Below are 24,402 nucleotides of genomic sequence, written 5' to 3'. Positions count from 1 at the left end.
GTGTCACCCAGTGCAGCCCACCCCCCGCACCCCCCTTGCAATGCCACTGCCCCTTCATATTACCCTGCCCACTTGTATTGTCAACACCTATGCTCCAAAGTTCCACATTTTCTCATGCTTCTCTTCTACCACTCAACTTCTGCCATAAAATCTGAATGCTGCAGATAAAGTTTTGAAGAATAAACTATGGACATTCATTTGTGCAAATTGAATTACTGCAAATAAACAAATCGTATAATTTATTCTGATAATAGAATATAACTTTACCAAAGTGGGCAGGATGCCTAGACCCCAAGGGAAAGAGAGTTTCCCCTGCTCCATGGCAGTAACTTGTTCCCGATACCCATGCACGGTGCTCAACAACAAAAGATGTTCTGTACCTCTTCTCCTTGAAGTCTTCCCCTTGAAATATTCCTTGAACTCTTTCTCGAAGTTTCATCCCTAGTATCTGCTACATCTTCTAATAATATGGAACCAAAGAGAAAAATGAAACACCTGTTGGGCTGCTGATCTTCAACAGGATACAAAAGTTGCATAATTTGTCTTTGATACATCAACACTCTTTCCCTGACAGGGTGATCGTGGTGAGACTGGTCCTGTTGGAGGTCCTGGCGCTCCTGGCCCACCTGGCTCTCCAGGCCCTGTTGGTCCAACTGGCAAACAGGGAGACAGAGGCGAATCAGTAAGTACCCAGAAACCACACAGTGGGACTTATTTTGTTGTGCTTGTTAAATATTGTTGGTTGCTTTTCAGAAAAGCCCCTCGAGTGGTGTACAATTAAAATTAAAATACATTAAAAATAACAAAACCATCTTGTATGTGTTTATCAAAAACAACAGTAAATAGAGAAATGTCAGCAATGTAAAGCGCCAGAACCAAATCAGGGGTTAATTTTCCCCATCTCAAGGAATTCTGGGACATTTAGGGAGTTCACTTGGAGGGGAAATGTCCTCCATGACAAACTATCACTGGGTTAGCATCGGATTGAAAGAAATTTTGATTGACTATCATAAATGGGTTCGATTTTTCATGGACTTTTTGCTCCTTCTTATAATATTCAAAGTTGGGTTCAACCAATGAAGCTGCTTGTAAGTGGATTCAGGATTAACAAAAGAAAGTAGTGCTTTGCATAATGCTTAATTAAATTATAGAATTCTCTGCCACAAGATGAGGTGATTACCAGTGGCTTATTAGGTGTAAAAGGAATTAGTCAATGTTATGGAAAGTGGTCTATCAAATGTTAACTCTGATAGCTAAATGAAACCTTCATATACAGAGGAAGTACGTATAATCCTAATTATCTGTTGCTGAAGACAAACAATAGGGAAATCCCACTGCCTTCATGTCCTGCTTTTGGGCTTCCGGTGGCCTGTGGCTAACTGCTATTGAAACAAAATGCTGGAATAATTGGACCCTTGGTCTCACCCAGCAAGACAATGAAATGCTGTAGGAGGTTACTTTCAATTGTTAAGTGTAGCCTCAATCTCTGGCTTAACCAAACTTTATTCCTCTAAAACACTGGTGCTCAAAGTGGTGGGTTGTGACCCACCATAGGAGCAAAAAGCAGGCCATTTCCCCTTAAGAGGAATGGCCCAGGAATGGGTGCCCTGGCAACGCCAAAGCTATCGCAGTGCTGCAAGCACCCAGAGGCTTGTCTCCCTACCTGGTTGGTCAGCTAGCCTTGGAGAGGGTCTGGGAGGCCCGCAGACCCCTGTGCCAGTCTTCCCCAAGCTTCATTTCACTGCAGTCTGCAGGTTGGAGGAACTTCCAGTTTACCCTGTCTCCTGGTAAACCAGAAGTTGCTCCATCCCGCAGAGTGGAGCGAGACAAAACTTAGGAGAGACTCGCAAAGGAGGCTGCAGGCCTCCCAGACCCTCTCCGATTTTGCTGACCTCCCCAGGTAGAGAGACAAGCCTCTGGGTGCCCATGGTGCCGCAATTGCTGCGGTGCTGCCAGACACACACACCCTCCCAGTCCCTGTCCTCACAAGCGCTTACAAGCAGTTCTCGAACTCCCAGTGAGTTGAAGAACTGCTACTCTAAAGTATATAGATCCTCTGGGTTTTCTCAGTCTGGGTCATGCCAAACATAGCAGAGTATAGTTTTTCCTGAAGTTTTCTTTGTTTAAATAAATGTAATGACAGAAACTGCAATTTTCAATTGAAGGGGGAGGGAAGGAAATTGTTTTTTCTACTAACAATTCCCCTGCATCCAAAGCTGCTTTTCCCTCCTTGGGTAAAAGTCATTTGCCTTGGTTCAGTCTCTGAAGATGAGCCCTGTGTCTACCTATATTCAAATGCCTCTAGCTGACTCCAATTTCCTCTCAGAGTGGATGAAGAAATCCACCTTAACCTTTTGGATAATGCATAACCCATCAATGTGTTTTTCCAGGGTGCTCAAGGTCCAATGGGTCCATCTGGTCCTGCAGGTGCACGTGGCATGCCAGTAAGTATTTGCTTCTCCTTTGTCTCACTTAATTTTTCCTGAGTTCCCATAGATGCTCAGCTGAAGATTTTTAGCATCCCTGAGACAGTAGTTAATAGCATTGTCATAAAAGGCCCAAAGAGGGAGGACTGTCTGTTTTCTCATTTTGGGCTAATAACTACAATGATTGTATGTTACTGAGTATGCTTAACATGTAGCAAAGACCATCCCAGAGACAGATCTGGATCTTCCAACACGAAAGCCTGCCATTTAAACAAAAAGCCTGTGTTCATTTGAATGGAGACAAACAACAATAAGTATAGTACTTTTAGGGGAAGGGTCATTCAGGAGTAATTGCCTCTTGCTGTACTATTCACCTACAGAAATATCTTGCTCACTTCTTACCAAGGAGCATCATAATTCAGTGATATGTGAGTTTCCCAACATGCTCTTCAGCCCTGCTTTCTAGGCAGGAAAGTAATTATATCCTGCAATGATGTAGTCCAGGGGTGCTCACACTTTTTTGGCTGGAGAGCTACTTTGAAACCCAGCAAGGCCTGGAGATCTACCAGAGTTTTTTTACAATGTTCGTGCTATCATAACATATAACATTTATGTGTACAATGTATGTTGGTGTACCTTGCATAACCGCATGAGCCAATATTGCACAACACAACATAATTAACTATAAACATTTTTATTGTTTATAAATAAACAATATTTTATTGTTTTATAACAATATATTTTATTTATTTTACAATAACAATACATTTTATTTATTTTAAACTTGTAATTACTTTGTAATGCCTGAGCTTGCCCAAAACCCCCCAGGGCACACCTGAGGACCGTTAGTGGCACACTAGGGTGGTCTAGCCAAGCCATCCTTCTTACTCAGGCTTAAGTGGCTGGGGGGGGAATAGATGAGTGAGGGCCAGGGGAATGGATCTTGAGTGGATGGGACAAGGGGGGGGCACTGTACAGGGGGGGCACAAGTGGGGGGTAGAGTGAGTGGGGCAAGAAGGCAAGAGGGGAATAGGGACTTTTCCAAGCCAGGACCCCCCCCCCCCCAATTGAACTTTCCTCCCCAGTGTCTGATTTGGGAGCCCACCACCACCATCTTCCTCATCCTCACCCCGGTCCAACTTTGTGCCCGAAGTTTGCCACGCGTGCCCACCTCTCTCTGGGTCTCGGCTCCCTCCCCCCAGGCCGGCAGCGCCTCCTGGCCGCCGCCCGATCAGTGTCGTGCGCCCCCCGGCTCAGCGGCACATGGATCGCCGGCCTCAGTGACCCAAGCGCGCAGCTCACAATCGCCTCCTGTGACAGCCCCACGGGGGTGGGCGGCGGGGGGAGCCCCTCCCCTCGGGTCCGCTCCTTCCTCCTCCTCCTCCTCCTCCTCGGGCACGCCGCTGCCGGGCTGCGCTCCCTCCTCCCCGGCTGTCCTCGGCTCTGCAGACTCCCGCGGCTTCCTTCTCTTCCTCCTCTGGCATCACCTTCTCCGATGCCCCCCAAGGAAGCCCCTCAGCCAGCATGGTGCGGAGGAGGGAGCCTGCCAGGCGCCCGGAGCTGCCCGGCCAGCCACAGCCCCGATCCTCCGCCCTGCCGCCAGCGCGATCCTCGCGCGCCTTGAGCAGCCTCGCCTCGCAGGCTCGGAGGCTCCTGCGAGGGGGCAGAGTTCGCGGGGGAGCCCGGTTGGGTGACTGCGGCTTGCCAGCCCTCTGTGTGTGTGAGTGCCTACAGACAGGGCGGCGGGGGAGCCCCTCCCTTCGGGTCCGCTCCTTCCTCCTCCTCCCCAAGGAAGCCCCGCAGCAGCATGGGGCGGAGGAGGGGGCCTGCCAGGCGCCCGGAGCTGCCCGGCCAGCCTCGGCCCCATCCTCCGCCCTGCGGCCAGCGCGATCCTCACGCGCCTTGAGCAGCCTCGCCTCGCAGGCTCGGGGGCTCCTGTGAGGGGGCAGAGTTCGGGGGAGGGAGCCCGGCTGGGTGACTCCGGCTTGCCAGCCCTCTGTGTGTGTGTGTGTGTGTGTGTGTGTGTGTGTGTGTGTCAGTGCCTACAGACAGGGCTCCGTGATCGACTGATTTTGCCTCGGGATCGACCGGTCGATCCCGAAGGACGTATTGAGCACCCCTGATGTAGTCATTCTTGGATGGAATGAAGAGGGTTCAATCCTCACACAAACAAGTTGAAAAGTAGCATCGTTTGATTCAAAGTGGTTTATATGTTACTTCTTCCTGATCACTTCAATGCCTGCTCATAGGCATTAGAATGAACAGAGCACTTGTAAAATGTTGGTAAGCCCTGATCGCCTTAGACATTAGAGGCCCATGAAAGCTCTTTACCTTCACACAGCATCCACTAGAGGTACTAGAGAGCCACAAACTTTGCAAGATATATAGTGGGTACTATAAAAGATCCAGCTCATTGCACTAACTGTAAAGGAAGACTTCGCACCAGAGCCCCTGTACCCCTACCTTATGGGCAGCGTTATCTTGTTCCAGTGAAGTAAATGTGGTCCAGCTCCATTATGCTCAGTTTAAAGTTGCCTATAGGAACTGGAATTTTCCTGTTCCCTAAATGGTCAGCTCCTCATCCTAAGGTTTGCAAAACATTGGAGCAGATGAGCCAAAGGCAGTCAGAGGTCATGTAATTCTGATGTCATAGAAGCCATGGAAACATTGTGCAAGGCAGCTTAGTCAGTTGCAGAAGTAACAGAGGCCCATTGTGACATCAGCATAAGCCAACAGGATCAAGAAATGCTGTCCAAGCTAACATGAGGATAGGGCTGCCCAAAGGGAAATTCAGCAACATTCATGCCATGTGGTACAGAATGATCCTCAGCTAGTGATCAAATATACAGGCACCAAGGCACAGAGTAACATCACTATCATGTGACCAAGTTTCCCTAGGTTGCTGCATGTGTCACATATGATTGCTGTCTATTCTGTTAATGATTTTGACCCAATTGTTTCTTCTGTACTCTTTCCAGGGTCCACAAGGTCCTCGTGGTGACAAGGGTGAAGCTGGCGAGGCAGGAGAGAGAGGTCTGAAGGGTCACAGAGGATTCACTGGCCTGCAGGGTCTCCCTGGACCTCCTGTAAGTTTTGATGTTAGCATATCACAGGGTAGGATACAATCCAAGATGTGTGATTCTAGGAGTGCCACAATCAGAGGGGTATTCCAGGTTTTCTCCCTACCACTTGCAGCAGGAATAAGAATCAACATTTAATGCAAGAATATATATTTCTCTCTAGTAAAACTTATTATGTAGAATCTGATAAATCTAGTGGTTGTCAAATTGTGTTCCTGAGAACTTGTGAGTTTGGGGGGAATCTTATCAAGGGTTTCTCAGTGAGAAGATTAGGAATGAAGGACAAAGTTCCCAGAAAGACAGCTTGCCCATCATTATGGGTCTTTGCCTAAAATACACTGTATTCTAGGGTGCATCTTCAGTTTATGCAGGGCAGTGGTGAGACTCCAACAAATTTGACCAATATCACACATGAAATTAGTGTGTACAGGGACTGAGAAATGATGATGCCATTTTTCCCCCCTCTTTCTTAGGGTCCTTCTGGAGATCAAGGTGCATCTGGCCCTGCAGGTCCTTCTGGTCCCAGGGTAAGTTCATCCCAAGGGCACAATGAGAAAATCTCATTTCATTAGGGAAGAAGCAGGGCAGTGTTACAGCCTGGTGTTTGGATCTGGTGCATCAACGAATGTATTCAGGCGTTCTAGTTTTACTGTTGTGCAGTAAAAGAAGCTGTATGTATTTGTATAGAGTGTAGTGTAGTGGGGAGAGTGTAGCTCACTGGTGGAGCACCTGCTTTGCATGCAGATCATCCTGGGTCCAGTCCTTGGCACCTGCAGGTAGGACTAGAAAAGACCCCCTTCTCTGAAACCTTGGAGAGCTCCTGCAGATCAGTGCAGACAATACTGATCTTAATGGACCAGTCTGACTCTGTAGAAGACAGCAGCCTCACACGCTTGTAGTAGAGTATCTGATAAGTACTGGGGAATTCCAGTTTCATATCTTCACTCACAATGTGATGTTGGGCCCAAACTTGAGGACCTTGTTCTACCAGCTTAATCTCCCCCTTAAAGTTGTTACAAGGGTAAAGAGGGGGCTGGATTCTGTACATTACCACAAGCTCTTCTAAGGAAAATTAGATCTGAAAATCAGATGGTGTTTGTGTTTTACTTCAGCCTGATGGAATTTGAAAGTCTATCATTATGAATCCTACATGACTATAACGGGGCTCCTATATATATATGTTCTTCATAGAAACTCATGCTGAAATTGTGAGTCCTCTGGGATAGAGGGCCACTTTTTCTTTTATTCTGCAACATAATGTGTAAACTTCTTCTTATTGAAAAGTGGTATATAAATATCTTTAATAAAATGTCAATGATGGAAAAGATATATGGGTCCTGTTGTTGTAGCTTAGGGCTTGGGCAGCACCTGCTATGTTTTTCACAGCTTCATAATACTGGGAAATTTTGCATATGGTAATGTCAAGAAGCCCATGTAATGCATACCTGCATTCACTTGAAGCCTGGTTCTCACTCATGTTTGTTCTCTTAGGGTCCCCCAGGCCCCGTTGGCCCTTCTGGCAAAGATGGCTCTAATGGAATGCCTGGCCCCATTGGTCCTCCTGGTCCTCGTGGTCGTAGTGGAGAAACTGGTCCTGCTGTAAGTAACTGGAGAATCTTCAAATACAAAACAACTTGCTATCTACTCTCCACGTGCGCTTTAGCAGTGGGGCTTGAATCTCTCCATCGAGCTAATTTTAAATTTCAGTGTCAGGGTGGTCCAAACTTTTTTTTCCTTTTGAGGATGACCTAGAGCCCTCTGTGCTGAGAGAGGACTGTGTTTTTCCATCAGTGGGAATTGTGTGTGGGGTGGTGGTCCATGGACATGTTCCAGTATAAGATTTTTGTTGAATTATTTTAGTGGGATAAAAATAAAAGAGCTGGAAAGGATGAAGTGGCAATTGACTCTAACATCTTGGCCCCAAAGCAGGTCTTGAACCTAGAAATGTTGTTATAAGCCATGCTTGCCTAGCCTATCCCATTTTGCAGTCAGCAGAGTGAATAGTACATAGAGAGGGTTTGTGGAACCTGACAAGAGTGGCATGGCAGAGAATTGCTTTTACTTGGTAGCAAAGATGACAGGACTATCCCCTTTCCCCTAACCCCACAGGGTCCCCCTGGAAACCCTGGACCCCCTGGTCCTCCTGGCCCACCTGGACCTGGGATTGACATGTCAGCCTTTGCTGGCCTGGGTCAGGTTGAGAAAGGCCCCGACCCTATGCGCTACATGCGATCAGACCAGGCTTCTGGCAACTTGCGGCAACACGATGCTGAGGTCGACGCCACCCTGAAGTCACTCAACAACCAGATTGAAAGTATCCGAAGCCCTGAAGGCAGTAAGAAGAACCCAGCCCGTACCTGCCGTGACCTCAAACTCTGCCACCCTGAATGGAAGAGTGGTGAGTGTATTGAGGCATGCCATTTGTGATCTGTGTAAGGGAGACTGACTTTCTGCTCAGTGACATAATAACTTAGCCAGGGAGGAGCAGTGTATATCACTAACTTGATATCACTAAGTGTATATCGAGTGATGCTCATTGCAGGATCTGAGACCATGGTTTTAGCCTTTCTGATGTCTACTATTTAAATGTGCAGGATACTTTAGCATCAGCTGGCTCACATAGATGTACTGTTCAATCCATATAGCAGATGCCTGTGAACATATTGCTTCTCCCTAAAATCAGTGGACACACACTGCACTGAGGGTAGAAGAGACACTAACTATCCCTTTCCCATAGCACCAAACGTGCTGCTTTTGTAAAGATATCAACAGAGCAAAAACCAGTTAGACTAGATCAAAGTATTTATCATGCTTACTGTAAATATGACTCTAGTAACTAAATGGGAGTTATGTTCATACCAATATGTCTACATATCAATAAAACATATGCTTGTAAACCAGTAAAGCAGAATAGCAATTGGCAGAATGCATGTTCATGATTGGCCTCTAGCAACAGCTGCAAAATTGAGAGACTCACACTTCCATTCCTCAGAGATTGCAAAGCAGAATCATTAGCTTTCTGTTTACAGTCAGGCACTACATGTTCCATTTTTCTAACATAGTATAATTGCCTATGCCAGGGGGTGGGCAGATGGCAGGTTTGTGGGATCGACTTTGTTTTTTCCTAGAACCCCCAAGATCAACCTTCCAAAGCAAGGGGCAAAATAGTGGCAGGGGGAGTGGATTTCTGATTAAGGAAAGGGCTACTTCATAGCAGCTGATCAAGAATCTAGTTTCAGTTCTAAACTTGGGTCACAGCCTTTTTACAGAAACTACTCCTGCCCCCCCCCCCAAGTTTGTTTCAGCAGCTTATTTGGGAGGGGAGAAACCTCTTTGTTGTTTCTTCTGTTAAGCAGTTTGGAGTCCACAACTCTTTACTTGCCAATCTACTGCAAATACACCCAAAGATCTGTCAGTAGATCCTTATGTACCATTTGCCTGTCCACAGCCTATGTATCTGATGGGTATGCTGTATCTACAGGATAGGAGGTCACATTGTGCAGGAAGCCTGGTGAAACCAATAGGCGAGAGAGAGACAGAGAGAGAGAGAGAGAGAGAGAGAGAGAGAGTATCCTGATTACTGTTTTCTTAATTGGGCAGGTGACTATTGGATTGACCCGAACCAGGGCTGCACCTTGGATGCCATCAAAGTTTTCTGTAATATGGAAACGGGTGAAACTTGTGTCTATCCCAAGCCTAGTGGCATTCCCAAGAAGAACTGGTGGACAAGCAAGAGCAAGGAGAAGAAGCATGTCTGGTTTGGAGAGACCATCAATGGAGGTTTCCACGTAAGTGGCCTTAGAAGGAACCAGGCCCATCAACTGGGAAATTGTGGATGGAATACTAGATGAGCATCCAGTTGTGTGCAAGTGTCTAGATTTAGGACCTTCCCTTTCAGTTTTTTTACCCATCCAATGCAATTATCCCCAGATACACTTGTTGCTTAGTAACCACAACTTCTCAATGACATTTTGAAACAGATATGCTAGGAATATGTCACATTCAGAAGAAATAATAGTGTTCAGACATGCCACTCAGCCACTCAGATGCATGTTAAAGGCCCAGCTAGAGTTACAGACCAATCCTGTCCTGGGCCAGACCAAAGAGTATAGTGGTGCTGGCACAGCCTCTACTGGGTGCAAAAGGCTGGCTGGGGACTAGGCAGTGACAGAGAGGCAAGTTTAAAAAAAATTACTTACCTTCTCTGCAACTACCATGTCCGCAATGAGTCTACTCAGATCTGTACTAGGTCTTTGGCTGGCATAAATCTGAGTGGAACCAAGGGAGTGTGCCAAGCCTAGGGAGCATAAGATATTGGCATTGCTGTGGATATACACTCCTGGCCTGCCCTTGACCTTCCCCGAACTGACTCTGGAACACCCCCTCTGCTGATTTACCTGCTCCAGTAGAAGCTCCAGAGATGGTTGGCACGTGCCCACAGTCACCAGCCAATTCTGCTGGCAGCTGCAACCTGAACCCCATCACAGCAACTGCCATAACAGCAGCCTGGAACTTGTCCTGATGGATCGTGAGTTCTGTAAGCACAAGGCCCGGGTCACATTGTGCTGTCATTGAAATTCTGCAGATTTGGAGTGAAGATTTTAGTGAGACCGTCCCAGAATTTGTTTCACTTGGATTACTGAAATTCATAACCCCCCCCCCCCTAAATATCTCTTCCTTTAAAGGAAGGTCTCAAAATATTTCCAGGAGCATTTAAGAGCAAAGAAAAGTTTTTTTTTTAAATGAAAACTTTCTTTGGATGAATCATTTTTCACCACAATTTGAGTACTATCATAGATGGATTCAAAGCAAAAATCTTGTTCTCCCCTCCACTAACTGAAAATTAATTAACATTAAATTCTAATATCAAATTTTGATTTTGGGAATTTTCACCTGTGTTCATATGTAAAATCAAATTTGACTTTATGGTGAACATTACTGCATGCAGATTCGCAGGTTGTAACTTTAGGAAAGAGTCCTCCTCTTCCCAGATTTGATTTTGGTTTTAAGTGGGTTCCTGGTGCAAACTTTGTTTGCCCATAGTGATCAGCCACTGATCCCTAATCATTTTGGGGGACCTCTCCTTTTGTGCTCATAAGGACGGTTAGGACATTTTGTTATTTTTGCCTTTTAAGATTTCAACTGATTTCAAGATTCAAGATTATTCTCCAACCTCTAATTTGAAGGGGGGGGGGGGAATTGAGAAACAAAATGATGCCTAAAGTTGTGGTAGGCCCAGAGAGTGGAAAGAGAGACATCTTCATAACGTTAGGGTCGTTTAATGAAACTGATTGGTAATCTGTTCAGTTCTGTCAACAGGATGTACTGTGTTACACAGCACATAAATGATGTCTGGAATTCACTGCTAGGCAATGTAGTGATTTCCACATGACATTAAAAATATATAAATGAATTCATGAAGGGTAGATCCATCACCAGCTATTAGTCATGTCAGCTAAATGAGACTTTCATCTTCAGAGGTATGTTGTGCCCTCAAAACGTGTATTTAACTATCATGACAAATAGCAGTTGAAAGATTCCAGCTGCTAGGAACAGACAGTAAAGAAAGTGCATCCTCTTCGTGTTGGTGCAACTCACAGCGCAGTCACTGATGGAAACAAAATACTTGGCTAGATAGATTTTGGCTCAGTCCAACAGAGCAGTTACTCTTATCTTTAATTAATCCACCTGGCGCCTAAATGTTCAGCTTTCCTTTGAAGATTGTTACCCCCACTTTTGTCTTTTTGCCTACTGTTTTTTGCTTTCCACTCTTACTTTCTAAAGGCATCTCTATCTCTGCCATGTCCCCTTGTAGTTTAGCTACGGAGAAGAAAGCCTGGCTCCAAACACTGCCAACATCCAGATGACCTTCCTCCGCCTCTTGTCAACGGAAGGCTCACAAAACCTCACCTACCACTGCAAGAACAGCATTGCCTACATGGATGAGGCTTCTGGGAACCTTAAGAAAGCTCTCCTGATACAGGGCTCCAACGATGTGGAAATCAGAGCCGAGGGCAATAGCAGGTTTACATACAGTGCCTTGCAGGATGGCTGCACGGTAAGTAGGTGGGGACAGATGTTCAAGGGGTTGATGGGCCCATTGCAGATTCTGCCTAATTGGCATGATATCTGAGACTTAGAGAGTGCAAAATGTACAGACCTCTCCATTCCTGGTGGATGACAGCATCAAATATTGCCAATATAGAGGCTGCCCCTTAGGATGCTTTCATACACTACTCTGAAAAGCACTTTTGAGTTTCTCTCCTGCTCTGTATATTAAATTTTTGTTCAGGAGGCAGTTCAGGTAACCAGATGTACATTGCAGTTCATGCAACTTCTATATTCACATTGAAGCCAATAGAAAACAAAGTTGGTTTAAATCTCTGCAATCTTTGTTACAGTGCCCTTGGCTTTTTGGGATTCCTATCTCAAGGATCCAAACTTTAGAGAGCCTTTAGGGAGCCACTGTTCTAAATTATACATAAGTCATGGAGAACTGGGTCCTTGTACCATGACACAGTGAAGATATCCAAAGCCCCTTTAGACTATGGTATGTTAGCTCTCCAGTGCAGAGTTAATTCCTTGTTAACATAAGACCCAACAAAACAGAAAACTTGGAGGGAAAAAAAACTTGGACAGCAGCTGTCCTGCACATGTCTGATCTCGTCTGATCTCGGAAGCTAAGCAGGGTCAGGCCTGGTTAGTACTTGGATGGGAGACCGCCTGGGATACCGGGTGCTGTAGGCTTATACCATAGTCTTTCGAGACTGAAGGTTGCCAACCACAAGAAATAATGGTCAGACTGCAACATCTTTCGCCTGACCACGGGAGGCTTCTTTCCTGTCTTACTTAAGGAGCTCAGCATTAGTTACAATGTATCTGTTGTTCTCATTATATCTTCTCAAACTAGTGAGAGAGGTTAGGCCGAGGGGGGGACAGACATACCGAAGAGTACCTAGTATGCTTCCTGGCAATGCAAGGAATTGAATTTGGCTCATTCATATCCACATGCAGTTATTTATTCACTGCACTGCAGAGGTGGAATCGACTCTCCTCTGGGGCATACGTATGCTACAGCCTTAAACTGGTTTCATAGTTGTTTCCTCTCCCCAGAGATATTTGGCTGTTGCAGTTCTGGATTCCTTAGCTGGAACCATGACACTGAAGCTGGTATTAAATAAGTGCACATTTATGGTGTGAGCATACCCTTTAAATCCTTAAAACAAAACTCAGATTTCCCTCTTCTGAGAGTAAGAGCCCAATCCTAGGCATATCTTCTCAGAAGTAAGTCCCATTATAGTCAATGGAGCTTACTCCCAGGAATGTGGATAGGATTGCAACCTCAGTCCAGCTGAGCCAAGAATTTGAGGTTTTATACAGAAATGCTTGTGCAAGAGTAGGGGGTGATCCTAATTTTATAGAATTATAATTTAGGAAATTCAGTGGTATTTCTGCCTGTTCACTACGATGCTTTTGCTGCATTTAAGGCCATGGAACCAGGGCTGGAACTAGTAATCTGCCAGGTTGTATGGTGCCAATACCCAGACTAGTGAGAACCCTGAGACCCTTCCCCAGCCTTTACAGTGCATGGTACTCTGGGGCACAGTTTCGCTGATGTGTTGGCTCAAATCAGGGTGGGACCCACATCAAATGGCTCCATTAGCTCTGCTGGTAGGCTGCTACTGGGAGAGGGCAGAGAAGGGTGAGAGTGGTATCCTGTTTGAGGGCCCCATAAAAAAAAAACTAGAGCCATCCCTGCAAGGAAACCTTCTGCTAAACTATACTGTATTATTAGGCAGCCACAGAAAATTTACTGCTGTGAGCAGATGAGTTGTTGGGATTAAAGTTCAAAAGGTATGTGATATACAAGGCAGGATAACTCACTCTCCTCTGATATGGATTCTTTGAAGGTCTTGCTCTTTTCTAAATTTACCTTTATGACTAAAGCTGCCTGGTTTTACAATCACATTCGTTCTTTCAAGCCTTCTGTGCTGGACATGGGAATTTGCTGGATTTGTAAAGCAAAAAATAATTCCTCTGAAACATCTTTCTTTGTTCCAGAAACACACTGGCAAATGGGGGAAGACAATCATCGAATATAGATCTCAGAAAACCTCACGCCTGCCCATCATTGACATTGCACCTATGGACATTGGTGGAGCCGATCAGGAATTTGGTGTTGACATTGGCCCAGTGTGCTTTTTGTAAAATAATAAAAACAAATTATTTTTTTAAAAAACCAGTACAGTACCATACAAAACCAACCCAAGGACCCAAGTACTTCCCAATCACTTGTATGATTTCTGCACTGAACAGTTGAACCAAACTCTCGTCCCTTACCAAAATTCTGCCCATCCTTATGCTTACATTTTGGACTTTCTATCAGTTTCTGAGGCCGCCATCACTTGGGCAGACCAAGAAGCAAGCAAAGGAAAAAAAAAATGAAACAACAAATGGTATTATTTATTTATTGTCTTCCTGTAAGACCTTTCTTGGGTCAGGTGGAGGTAGGAAGCTAATTAACATGCATGAAGGGCCCTTCCCTCCAAGGTGCTGATGTCCCAAATACAGGTTGTAGCCAATTCTTCCCCCTTGCCCCATCCCAGTGTGTATCACAAGCAAGATTACTGTGTATAATACTAAAGATGGTGCTATTATTGTAAAACAAGTCTGTATTTTTTAACATCAATTGATATAAAAGCCTACATTGGAAAGTACAAGTTGATCATTGTTTATTATTGTGCCTCTGTCCATCATTCTGACTTCTAATCCCCGCCCCCCTCTTTTTTCCCTTTTTTTCCATCAGCAAAATGAAGTCATAGGGTCAACTCTCAAACTTCCCTGGTTTTTAAGCTACCTCACACTAAAAAAGCAAAAGCGTTTTTTGTTTTAGCGTGATCTTGTACGTGATCGCACTGCCAGACATAGAAGAGCTGAGGTGCGGGATGGGGGGGGGGAAATATTGTCATTCCTCTCCCACAAACACAGTGGTGCTAAAGCTGCCAAGACATTGCTCTTGTTTCCCTCACCTGAGCCAGAACTTGGTCAACAGCTAGTGCTTCTTCCTAAACATCTTTGACAAGTTTGTTCAGCCATTGTTCCGAACTTAAAAAAAAAAATCAGGTGAAGCAATACAAAACTCTATGGATCTGAAAGAAGATAAATGTTTTATCTCCTTTGGGACCAATTTAGCAATGACTAGCAATCTAGATCTGGGCATGCAGAGTAACCCACACATTGTCTACCTTTATTCATTCTCTCTCTCTCTCTCTCTCATTCCTCTTTTTCCCTGTTCCTTCACTGTTAAATCTGTAAACCAAGAGGGGGGGAAAGGAGAGTAGAGCATTTGGGGTGCAGAGGGAAAAGAGCAGGTAGGGTTTGTTTTTTTAATCCAACAATGTCTTAGTTGTTAATTTGTAAAATACCTTTGTAAACATAGTCAAGCCCATGCCATCACTCACTCACACACACGCCTCACTACTGTCTTGACCACCCCCAATATCAGCCATTTTCTTCTTCATTCCTGCTCCACCCACTCACCCTTGCACTCAAGGTAGAATGCTTTCCCTATTCCAAATAAATACAACTTTGTTGAATTTGTTCTATGTGTATTAATTCTCACCCTATGATGTAATCTTTGTTGAATTATGTTTATCTTACCTGGGATAACATTTTCAAGAAAAAAAAACTGAAACACCAGAAATAAAACAAAAAATTTGAGAAAAGAGTGGTTTTTATTTTGTGATTTTGAAACAAAAGAATTCTTCTTCCAAACTGGCAAGACCATCTCAGCATTGGAGGAAGTTTTCTTTTTAACTCTAGCAACAAATGCCTCATTTTCATAACGCTGAAAGACATAAAAATTAAAGGGCAGAATCTTGCATGAGTTTAGAATGTTTGCATTCTGTTGCTTTGCATTGACATCATTAGTAATGTATGAATGCTTCATCTTGGATGGATTGTGCCCCAAGTTCTTCAAAGCATTTGCATATCGCAGCCCTTCAAATAAGTTATCCAAAGTTAGAAACCCACAGGACATTTTTGCTAATTCACATCCACATGTTTGGGCTCAATCCTATCCAACTTTCCAGCAGCGGTGCAATCGCAATGCAGCCCCAAGGTAAGGGAACAAATGTTCTGACTGCCTCCCTACCACAAGATGCAGCACACACCCACACCAGTACTGGAAAATTGGATAGGATTGGACCCTTAGTCTTTTGTGGTCTAAGAAGGGAGCAAAACATCCCTGAAAACTTACTTTCTTACTACAAGCAATTTTCCCTTGCCACAGATGATTAACCATGTTATCCTAATGAGCTTAGTATACAGCTTTTCTGTTGACCAAAACCAAAGCAGTTTACAACATTAAAACTGACTGATTTATTGTTTATAAAACACAAAGGCCAGCATAGTTTTAACATCATACCACTCAGAAGGGAATTGTTCCTCTAGTACAGAGTACAGTACATTTGAAGTTGTCTTCTAGTAAACCAGACCATTGGGTCAGCTACCCTCCTACCTGAGAGCCTGAATGTATTGCTAGGGATCACGCTAGGACCTTCTGCATGCAGAATATGTGCTCTACAGTGTTTCGGTGTTGGCATATAGTTGCTTAACTACATCCACTGGACTAGGTTCCTTGGAAGAAAGATGGGATATGAATGTCCTAAATCAGTGGTTCTCACACATTTAGCACCTAGACCCACTTTTTAGAATAAGAATCTGTCGGGACCCACCAGAAGTGATGTCATGACCGGAAGTGACATCAAACAGAAAATTCTTTGACCATCCTAGGCTACAATCCTATTCACACTTACCCAGGAGTAAGTCCCATTTACTTTCTTTGTTAAAATAATATACATAGTGGCTTGTTAACAGTACAGGTCTGTAACATTTCCCCAAATGCACTCACATACCATGGTAGCATCAAGTCTAATATATTAAAAATAAAATATTGAAATGAATGGGGACCCACCTGAAATTAGTTTGCAACCCACCTAGAGGGTCCCGACCCACAGTTTGAGAAACACTGTCCTAAATGAAACTTTAAACCTTTTTAGAGGTTTTAAACCTGTACCATTCTCAACCAATCACATTTTGTAAGAGATCAGGAAGCTTGAATTTTCTGAACATTTTCTGTTACTTCAGAATCACAAGATACAGAATGTCTCTATAAATTGGATTGAAAACATGCACATCTATTTAAGATAAAACTTTATTTTTCACAAATGCAGTTTTTTTAGTATTCCTTTGCTATAAATAAGGTTAAAATTAAATTGCAAAGAAAATAAACTAAATGGCTCCTTGAAGTTGCAACATCTTGGGCCGGGGGTGGGGGGGGGAGAACTGAGAGACAAAGTCCTGACTACATGACTCATAGTTGGCTCCATACAATTGCTGGAGCCACTTCCTTTGCAGGTGCTCTAACCCAGCCATTCTCAATCTTTGGAAGGCAGGGTCTATGGCCCCTTAAAAGCCCCTTAAAAGCTTTTCTCAGTTTCTAGAGCCCCCCTGTCAAACACAAATACAGTACAGACAGATAAACATAAAACCCCTTCTCACAGTTTGCAATCTGTAGTCCCCTTCAAATGTGACGGGGCTCCCCTGGGGGCTATATAGTTCCCATGGAGAATGGCTGCTCTAACCAACCTTGCATCCAGCCTCTGATATTTGCTCTTCTGGGTGCTAACCAACACTTCATCTCCTGCACTTAATCCTCTTAAAGTACCTCTGGAGCCCCACAACACACATATCCAGGTGATTAACAATGCTTGTCCTGATGATATTTTACTCTCAGCATGATGACTTTAGAATCAGGGGTGGGGGTGGGGGGTAATTATGATAGCTAGAGCCTTCACAGAATGTGCAAATATTGCTACACAGGTATAGTTACACTGTTGTTGCTCCCTTGCTCCTTTTTAGAGTCAGAGTATCTACACGTAAGAGGATAGTGAATAAGTGAACATGAAGGTGGGAAAGCAAATTTCTTTTGTTTAGCTTATGGAAACTTGATGGAACATTTCCCCGGCAAAAAGAAACATAACAATTGGAGTGGGGCCACATTCAGACACTCCATATCACAACCAGGAAATCCCTACTACAACCAAGTTGGCTCCAGATGTATTGACAACTGCCCTTTCTCCAGGTTCGGCCTACAATATCAGGAGGGAAGCGTAGTTGCTGGACAAGTCAGAGACTCCATCGTCATTGTAACCATGCCAAGGACACTTCTTCATTGCTTTCACCCAAGTCTGTTGCCTTTTGGAGAAGACCAGTTGCTAACAATATGAATTGTTCAGCTTCTGCCATTATAAACACAGGTAGTATTTTGGCCAATGATATGAGTCTCACCTTGTGATCTATGACGCTGAACATTTTTTTTTCTATTCTGCTGACAAAGAGCTCTAACAGCTCAAAAAACCCCAACAAAACACACGCACACAAAACCAAATAGCAGCATGCAGCTTCACCAACAAAGGCTGTGCATCAAAAAGGCATTAATGCAGCCATAATGGGCTGTCAAGAGCCACCAGGGGGCACTTGGGAACACCAAATTATCTTAAGGAATTAGCCCTGCAGGCCAGAGGCGGGAAAACCTTGCATATCCTTTAAATCCAATCAGACAGCAATAGTAAGTGATGCTGTTTATCCTCATACAACAAGTGTGTTTCTGTCAATAAACATGTACACCCTGGCACAAATCATCACTTTCTTAGTTGGGAGATAACCAAGGACCCAGTACTATCCAACGTTTCAGCCCCGGTGCAGCTGCAATGCAGCCCCTAGGCAAAGGAACAAATGTTCCCTTACCTTGCGGAGGCCTCCATAACTACCCTCCCACCACAGGATGCAGCACAAACCCAGTTGGCACAGCTACACCAGGGCTGGAAAGTTGGATAGGGTTCGCCCCAAGGCCCTCAGCACCACTTCCATCACACAGTAGCATCCATGTAGAGCTGGGTTGTCCAAAGCCGTTCACACAGACAGCTCACAGCAACCATATTCTGCTGTAACAAATTTGCATAATCTGTAACAGAGTTTCTCTTCTCCCCACCACTACACAAGCTCACCTTCTCTAATCAGCACATATTGAAATGGTAGATGGCATGAGAAGATGCAGCCCAACAGTGGCAAGAATTACAGGAACAGTGATGGAATGGAAACAACACTTAACGCTTGCCTACTGCTTTGCAAGTTCAAAGTGCTTTGCATACATTATCTTGCTGTAACCCTTACAACAACCCTGTAAGGTAAGTATTATTGTCCCCATATTGCAGCTGAGGCTAAGAGGGAGTGATTTACCCCAGATCATCTGAGACCTCATAACAAAGGTGGGTCTTGAATCAGAAACTTCTTATTAGCACAATCTCTTAACCACAAAGCTATACTAGCTTAGATCTACCAAAGAGTTTATCATATTGGGATATTACCTCTTCTCCATTGTGGAACCAAAACAGTTTACAAAAGGTACCATTAATGAAGCCTGTGTGCCCCCTTTTCTCTTTGCAGTGGTATGATCCTGGTTTCCCTCTACCACAATAAAACCATTCACTGTTAAGGCAGAATAGTCAAAATCCTGGCTGAAGTCGCAAAATCCAAGCCCCTCTGGGACCCTTTTTGCTCAGGCTGAAATGATGCATTGCATTCTGTGCCCAGTTCACCCAAGAATAGCATGAATCATGTTCTTCTACAGCCTGCTGGGTTCTCCAAGAGGTGTTTGTCAAAACAAACCCCAAATTCTTTCCATAATTTTAAAACCAGCTTTCCTTGCTCCAGTGCTCACAGAGAAAATACCAAGTAGCAAGCCCAGCTCACATCATGCAGAAAGTTTGGGACTTCAACATCAGAGATAGTGGAGTAGAAAGACTCTCTAAGCACAGGTCTCCAGTTTGCCAAGGGAATGAGAGCAAACATGGAAATGGGCTCCTTTGGTAAAAGCAACACAATGTTAGGCCTGATCTCACACTTCTCTCAGTACACAATAATCTAAAATGAGTTCTCTGTCATATGCAACCTCCTTGTTTGGTAAGCACACATATATGTACAAATGGTGGCAGATGAAAATAAATAAGGCCAATTCAGCTCTTGTTTTTCTGCAGAGACGATTCTCATTTAGTTGTGGTCCTCAGGCCATTGCTCAAGTCAATAGTCAGGACCCTGGGGTACTGAGGCACTGGAATGATTGACAGCAAGTCTCATCAAATGATGGCTCAAGATTCACGCGCCACTCTGCTCAAGAGTCACATGCCAGGTGGCTGTTGCTACATATTCTTCTCAGCCTGCAGCACTGTAGCATTGGTTCTCTCCAGAGGAACTCCCTGTGGGTGAGGCTGGAGATGAGCAGCATTCTCAGGCAAAGGTGGATGGTAGCGATAGTGGTAGCCATAGGCACGGAGGTGATAGGTCAGGTATTCCAGGGTGTACATCAACTCAGAGCTCACATAGTGGAAGGAGACAGCCAGGTCAGAGCAGCACTGAGGTCCCTAAGGAGAAGAAGATGGTCAAAGTTAACTGAAGAACCCCAAGGCAGGGACCTAGCTTTGAGGAACGCTATCCCTTCACCACCACTTCACTCAGTAAAATAACTACTGTATTTTTCAACGTGCAATGGAAAGCAGAAGCAATAAACCATAGAGAAGGGAAGAAGCGGAAGACAAAAGTGAAGATGCTCTGGCTCAGACTGGATGCTGTGACAGAGGACTCACCAGACAGCACAACTGAGTTTGCAGAGCTGTTTGCCAAACTACTCCATCAGTAGGGAGCATGTGTTGGATCCAATACCAAAATGGGAGTCAGAAAAGAGGGGGAGAGACTATTGGACGGCCATTCTGGAGTTGTACTGACTATATTGCTGATTTCTAGTGTGCAGTGTGTGGATACACAAGGGACTGAAGCTTCTGGCAGGCTTTCAACAAAATTGGCCAGGGATTGCAAAAAAGTCACAGTGAAAAGGATCTAGGAATGGGCTTAGAATGACACAGTACACAAGTGGAGGGGTGGAGGCTTAAGGCAGAGCTGTGAGCACCAAGCATGGTTTCCTGACCACTACCCATAAACTTAAGCAGGTCTGTGTGTGTATGGATGCAATTATGTTGTAGGTCCTTTCAATTAAGTGCAGGAATGAACTCCCAACATACAGGGGAAGCCCCAAGAAAGAAACAACAAAGTCACCTGGGACCCAAACACCCTACTGGAAGCAATCCTGCTGGCTCTCTTCCACAGCAGCTCACCGCGAACATTAGCTAAACTCCAATTAATCTAATCACTTAATCCCTCCTCAAGTTGCCAAATCCCAGCTCTGGCTCTCAGGCCAAACACAGCAGCAGCACCCTTTCCTTCCACATTTCTTAGACCCAACTTCCTTCAACAGGAGCTTGGGACATGTAAGATGATCCACGAGTCTCTCTAATTTTTTTTTACTCATATGCCCAAGAGGAAAAGCCCCCTTGCTCCACCCCTTGCATCCTTCTGAGTAAAGCAGCTCAAGGCAGGCAATGCCGTGAACTTTACCAGCTTATCCACAGGGCACTACAAGCCACTGCCAACTCAGGATGGAAAAGTACCAGGCAAGCTAGGAAAAAGCCTCCCCTCAGCTGTTATATAGGAGCCACATGCCAAGGTGTAGTGTAGTGGCTAGAACGCTGGATTAGCAGAGAAGGCCTGGCTTCAAATCCCCCTTCCGCCATGATGTTCTCTCTCCCTCCCCTCTCTGCCTAACTGTGTTGTAAAATAGCATTGTAAAACAGGAGAAGGATCATGTTTGCTCTCCTGAGTTCCCTGAAGGAGGGGCAGGACAGAAGTGTAGCCATTGCTGGGATGATAGAGAAAAGCACTGGGAAGGAGTAGACATTCTACAAAGCTACATTACTCTAGTACAGAGATTTTCAACCAGTGTGCCACAGCACATGGGTGTGCCGCAACTGGGCCTTCAGGTGTGTCAGAGACTGAACAGATGCTCAGGGATTAAACAGATGCTTTCAGTGGAGAAGGTGCCTGCTCGGCCAATTGCAACTGACACGCACACATTCTCAAGAGGGCATATTCTGGCATTTCCTCTCTCTGGGCTGCATTCATATGAATGGGAAAAAGCAGCCCCTCTCTCTGCTATGATGGATGATGCCCTTCAAGAACCAGCCTCCTTACCTCCACAATGGGGTAATAACAATAGTTCCAGTACCAGAAACTTTTTGAAAACTTCCCAGTGAGATGGGATTCTGGCACAAAAGGATGGAATGTTTCTCTCCCCTCTGTGTCCCGTGAGTCTCCAGCCTCCACACCCATCTTCTCCATGCACTGGCCCAGAGCAAGGTCCTCCACAGAGGTTGTGTGGCTGCACACCTTGGAGTCAAAACCAGCCACAAATCGCCGCAGGGCCTCTTTGCTAAGCACATAGCCTGCACCTCCGCTCATGTAGCCCTGCTTGGCAAAGGGACGGAAGCGCTTCCCAAAATAGATGGGTCGGTCAGGAGTGTAGTTGGAGAGCAGCCACCGGAGGTTGTCCACCACCACAAAGGTGTCATCGTCGGCCTTGAGGAACCAATCTGCCTGCTCAAAGTGGTGCTGCTGCACATACTGGAAAGCTCGGATGGTTTTCCAGTAGAGTTGATCCCGGCCTTCCTTGGTTTCCAACCCAACTGTGGGGAAGTTCTCATCTTGCTCAGAGCTCATGAAAAGGACAACGTTGCAGTGGCGGGACCAAGTGGCCTTGACGTGACGGGCCTTTGTCTCCAAGTTCTTGGGACTCGTCATCACCCAGCACAGGATCCGGACCTTGTCATATAGCTCATCAGCCACAGTGCTCTCCTCACCTGAGGAACAGACAGACCCAGAATTAGAAACTTTTCCACCACAGGCCCTTCCAATACAGGGTTTGTGGCTCATTATGCATAAAATATTTCCAACCAAGTCAACTTGTTCCTTGGCAATTTCCAATTGTTTTCAGCAATTCCACAGGTCCACTTCCTTGTCCCAGTTCAAATCCAAATTTCCTAACTTCCAGTCCCTTTTCCCGTTGACTGCTACTTAGTTGTGTGCCTTATTCCTGCTTTCCCAGGCCCATGTTTCTTCTCCCTCTCTTCTCTAAGCCCTTCTGCCTGTCCTGCTCTTTCTGGCTTTATAGCAGATCAGTCAATTGTTGCCAGAGGCTCTACCACAAAATCTAGGGGGTCCACAACAGTGGCGTAGCTAAGGCGGTGCAGGGGTAGCAGTTGCACCGGGCATCAAGCTTTAGGGGGGCAACAAGCTGAGCTTGACGCTAGTGACCAAGACTGTGTAAATCTTGATATGAATGAATAATACCATCATGTTATATATCATTGAAAAGGTAATTCAATGCAGAGTGCAATGAAACAAATGGCACTGGAATACACGTCCAGCCTTTTTATACACAGATTTGACTCAACTTGAATGGCCACTGCAAATGAGCTGATCCCTGGAGAAGGGGAAAAATGCATCCTTTTAAAATCAGTTTAAAAAACTGAACAGTCCTTTAACAACAGCCTCCTTAAAGAGAGAGAGAGAGAGAAAGGGCAGCTGGCTGACAATCCATCAATGCTTCTCTCCCCAGCGGACCCCTCCCTTCCCCTGAGCACGTGAAAGAAAGGTGATCACTTTGCATTAGTGAAGGGAGGGACTGAGTGAAGGGCCTTTCTAAGCACTTCGAGGACAACTGATTGATGGATTGTCTTCTTAATGACTCTTACCTTACATCACAACGGTCAGCAAGGCTGTTTTTAAATCACCGGAGCAAAGAAACTTTTTTGAATTGATTTGCTATAGTGTGTTTTTTGCCATCCACATGAGTGTTTGGAACAGAACCCACTCGAATAATGAGGCTCAACCCGTATCTGTTTTCTATCAAAAGTTATGGCCAATTAACCAGAAAATGAAAACACAACTGACTTGTGGAACAAAACGTGAATTTGCTTAACTCCAAACTGACCTATGAGACTGCTTGTTCTGAGTGCCAATGAGATGTTATTATGATTCAGCATGGAACCAATAACTTCTTATTTATTAACTTAATTAAATTTGATTTTGTCATGTGGGGGGCTACAAAATCTTCTTGGCTGCAGATAGATACCTTAGCTATGCCACTAACTGGGGGGAGGCAGCAGAGCAAATGGGTGGTGAGCTGCTGGGGCAAGGAGGTGGGTTCCTCCCAATTGTCACTTTTTAAAAAACCTGGGTGTGATGTCACTTCCGGTTGTGACATCACTTCCGGGGCAACATTTTGAGCTTGGCACACGATCGTTAGCTATGCCACTGGTCCACAAACATCAATAGTTAGACATTTGTGCTCACCACCACCAAAAATCAGATCTGGGAAATGACCTAGCCCAACTCAAGGCCCTATTTGGATTTCTCCCCAACATCCTGTCTCCCCTCTCGAGTCCTTACCTGCCAGGTGTGGGTGTGCCACACTGAAAAGAGCCGACCTTTCAACAATCCATTCGGTATCCACTCGGAAGCCGTGTGGCGGCTGGGTGCCTGGGCGTGGAGTCCCTTCTCGTGTCAGGTTACCCACAAGGTAGAAGGTGCTGATGAAGCCTGCAATGAGGCCCAAGTGGAAGGCCAACAAGGAGCTCTTGGAACCAAAGTATCCCATCCTGCCTGGTTGTCAGGAGACAAGAACTGCAAAGAGAGGATACTTCACGTGGCCTGAAGTGGGAAGAGAGCAAAGTAAGGTAGAGCAGCCTGAAGGCAGATATAAAAATACTCCCTATTATCTCAGGACTTGCATTTGCAACTCTGGTAAAATAGAGGATATTTCTCACTATTTACTAAAGTGCCCTTTATATGAGCTTCCTAGATCAAAATATTTATTTAACATTATTGCTCTGTTCCAAGAGAGATCCACCTCAGCTCTGATTTGCTGGCTTCTTGCTGACTCTGAC

At 45.0% G+C, this 24,402-nt stretch overlaps 2 protein-coding genes across 2 annotated transcripts in view; one reads left to right on the top strand and one right to left on the bottom strand.

Moving 5' to 3' along the window:
• COL2A1 (collagen type II alpha 1 chain) overlaps positions 1–13,714 on the top strand; it is a 96,794-nt gene extending 83,080 nt beyond the window's left edge. Inside the window, exons 45-53 of the mRNA XM_066618472.1 lie at positions 575–682; positions 2,391–2,444; positions 5,405–5,512; positions 5,980–6,033; positions 6,998–7,105; positions 7,616–7,904; positions 9,107–9,294; positions 11,322–11,564; positions 13,568–13,714. Of these exons, the coding sequence (XP_066474569.1) occupies positions 575–682; positions 2,391–2,444; positions 5,405–5,512; positions 5,980–6,033; positions 6,998–7,105; positions 7,616–7,904; positions 9,107–9,294; positions 11,322–11,564; positions 13,568–13,714 (1,299 nt within the window). The remainder of the gene's footprint in view (positions 1–574; positions 683–2,390; positions 2,445–5,404; positions 5,513–5,979; positions 6,034–6,997; positions 7,106–7,615; positions 7,905–9,106; positions 9,295–11,321; positions 11,565–13,567) is intronic.
• Positions 13,715–19,671: 5,957 nt separating this feature from the next.
• On the bottom strand, positions 19,672–24,113 carry LOC136641846 (glycoprotein-N-acetylgalactosamine 3-beta-galactosyltransferase 1-A-like). Its single transcript, XM_066617932.1, has 3 exons — positions 23,906–24,113; positions 21,650–22,314; positions 19,672–19,989 (listed from the first exon to the last, which is right to left on the bottom strand). Exons 1-3 carry the CDS (start codon positions 24,111–24,113, stop codon positions 19,768–19,770), a joined length of 1,095 nt encoding a protein of 364 aa, XP_066474029.1. The 3' UTR covers positions 19,672–19,767.
• Positions 24,114–24,402: the final 289 nt, after the last annotated feature.

Source organism: Tiliqua scincoides, chromosome 2 (genome assembly GCF_035046505.1).
Source record: "Tiliqua scincoides isolate rTilSci1 chromosome 2, rTilSci1.hap2, whole genome shotgun sequence".
NCBI classification, from domain to species: domain Eukaryota; kingdom Metazoa; phylum Chordata; class Lepidosauria; order Squamata; family Scincidae; genus Tiliqua; species Tiliqua scincoides.
This window is presented reverse-complemented; position numbering and strand designations above follow the sequence as displayed.

Bases quoted from the DNA above. Each gene is read 5' to 3' on its own strand.
- LOC136641846 (XM_066617932.1), bottom strand. From the start codon at position 24,113: ATGGGATACTTTGGTTCCAAGAGCTCCTTGTTGGCCTTCCACTTGGGC. The intron at 22,315-23,905 runs GTAAGGACTCGA...TCTGTTCCTCAG, and splicing joins GGCACACCCACACCTGGCAG to GTGAGGAGAGCACTGTGGCT. The intron at 19,990-21,649 runs GTAAGGAGGCTG...TCTTCTCCTTAG, and splicing joins GTTATTACCCCATTGTGGAG to GGACCTCAGTGCTGCTCTGA.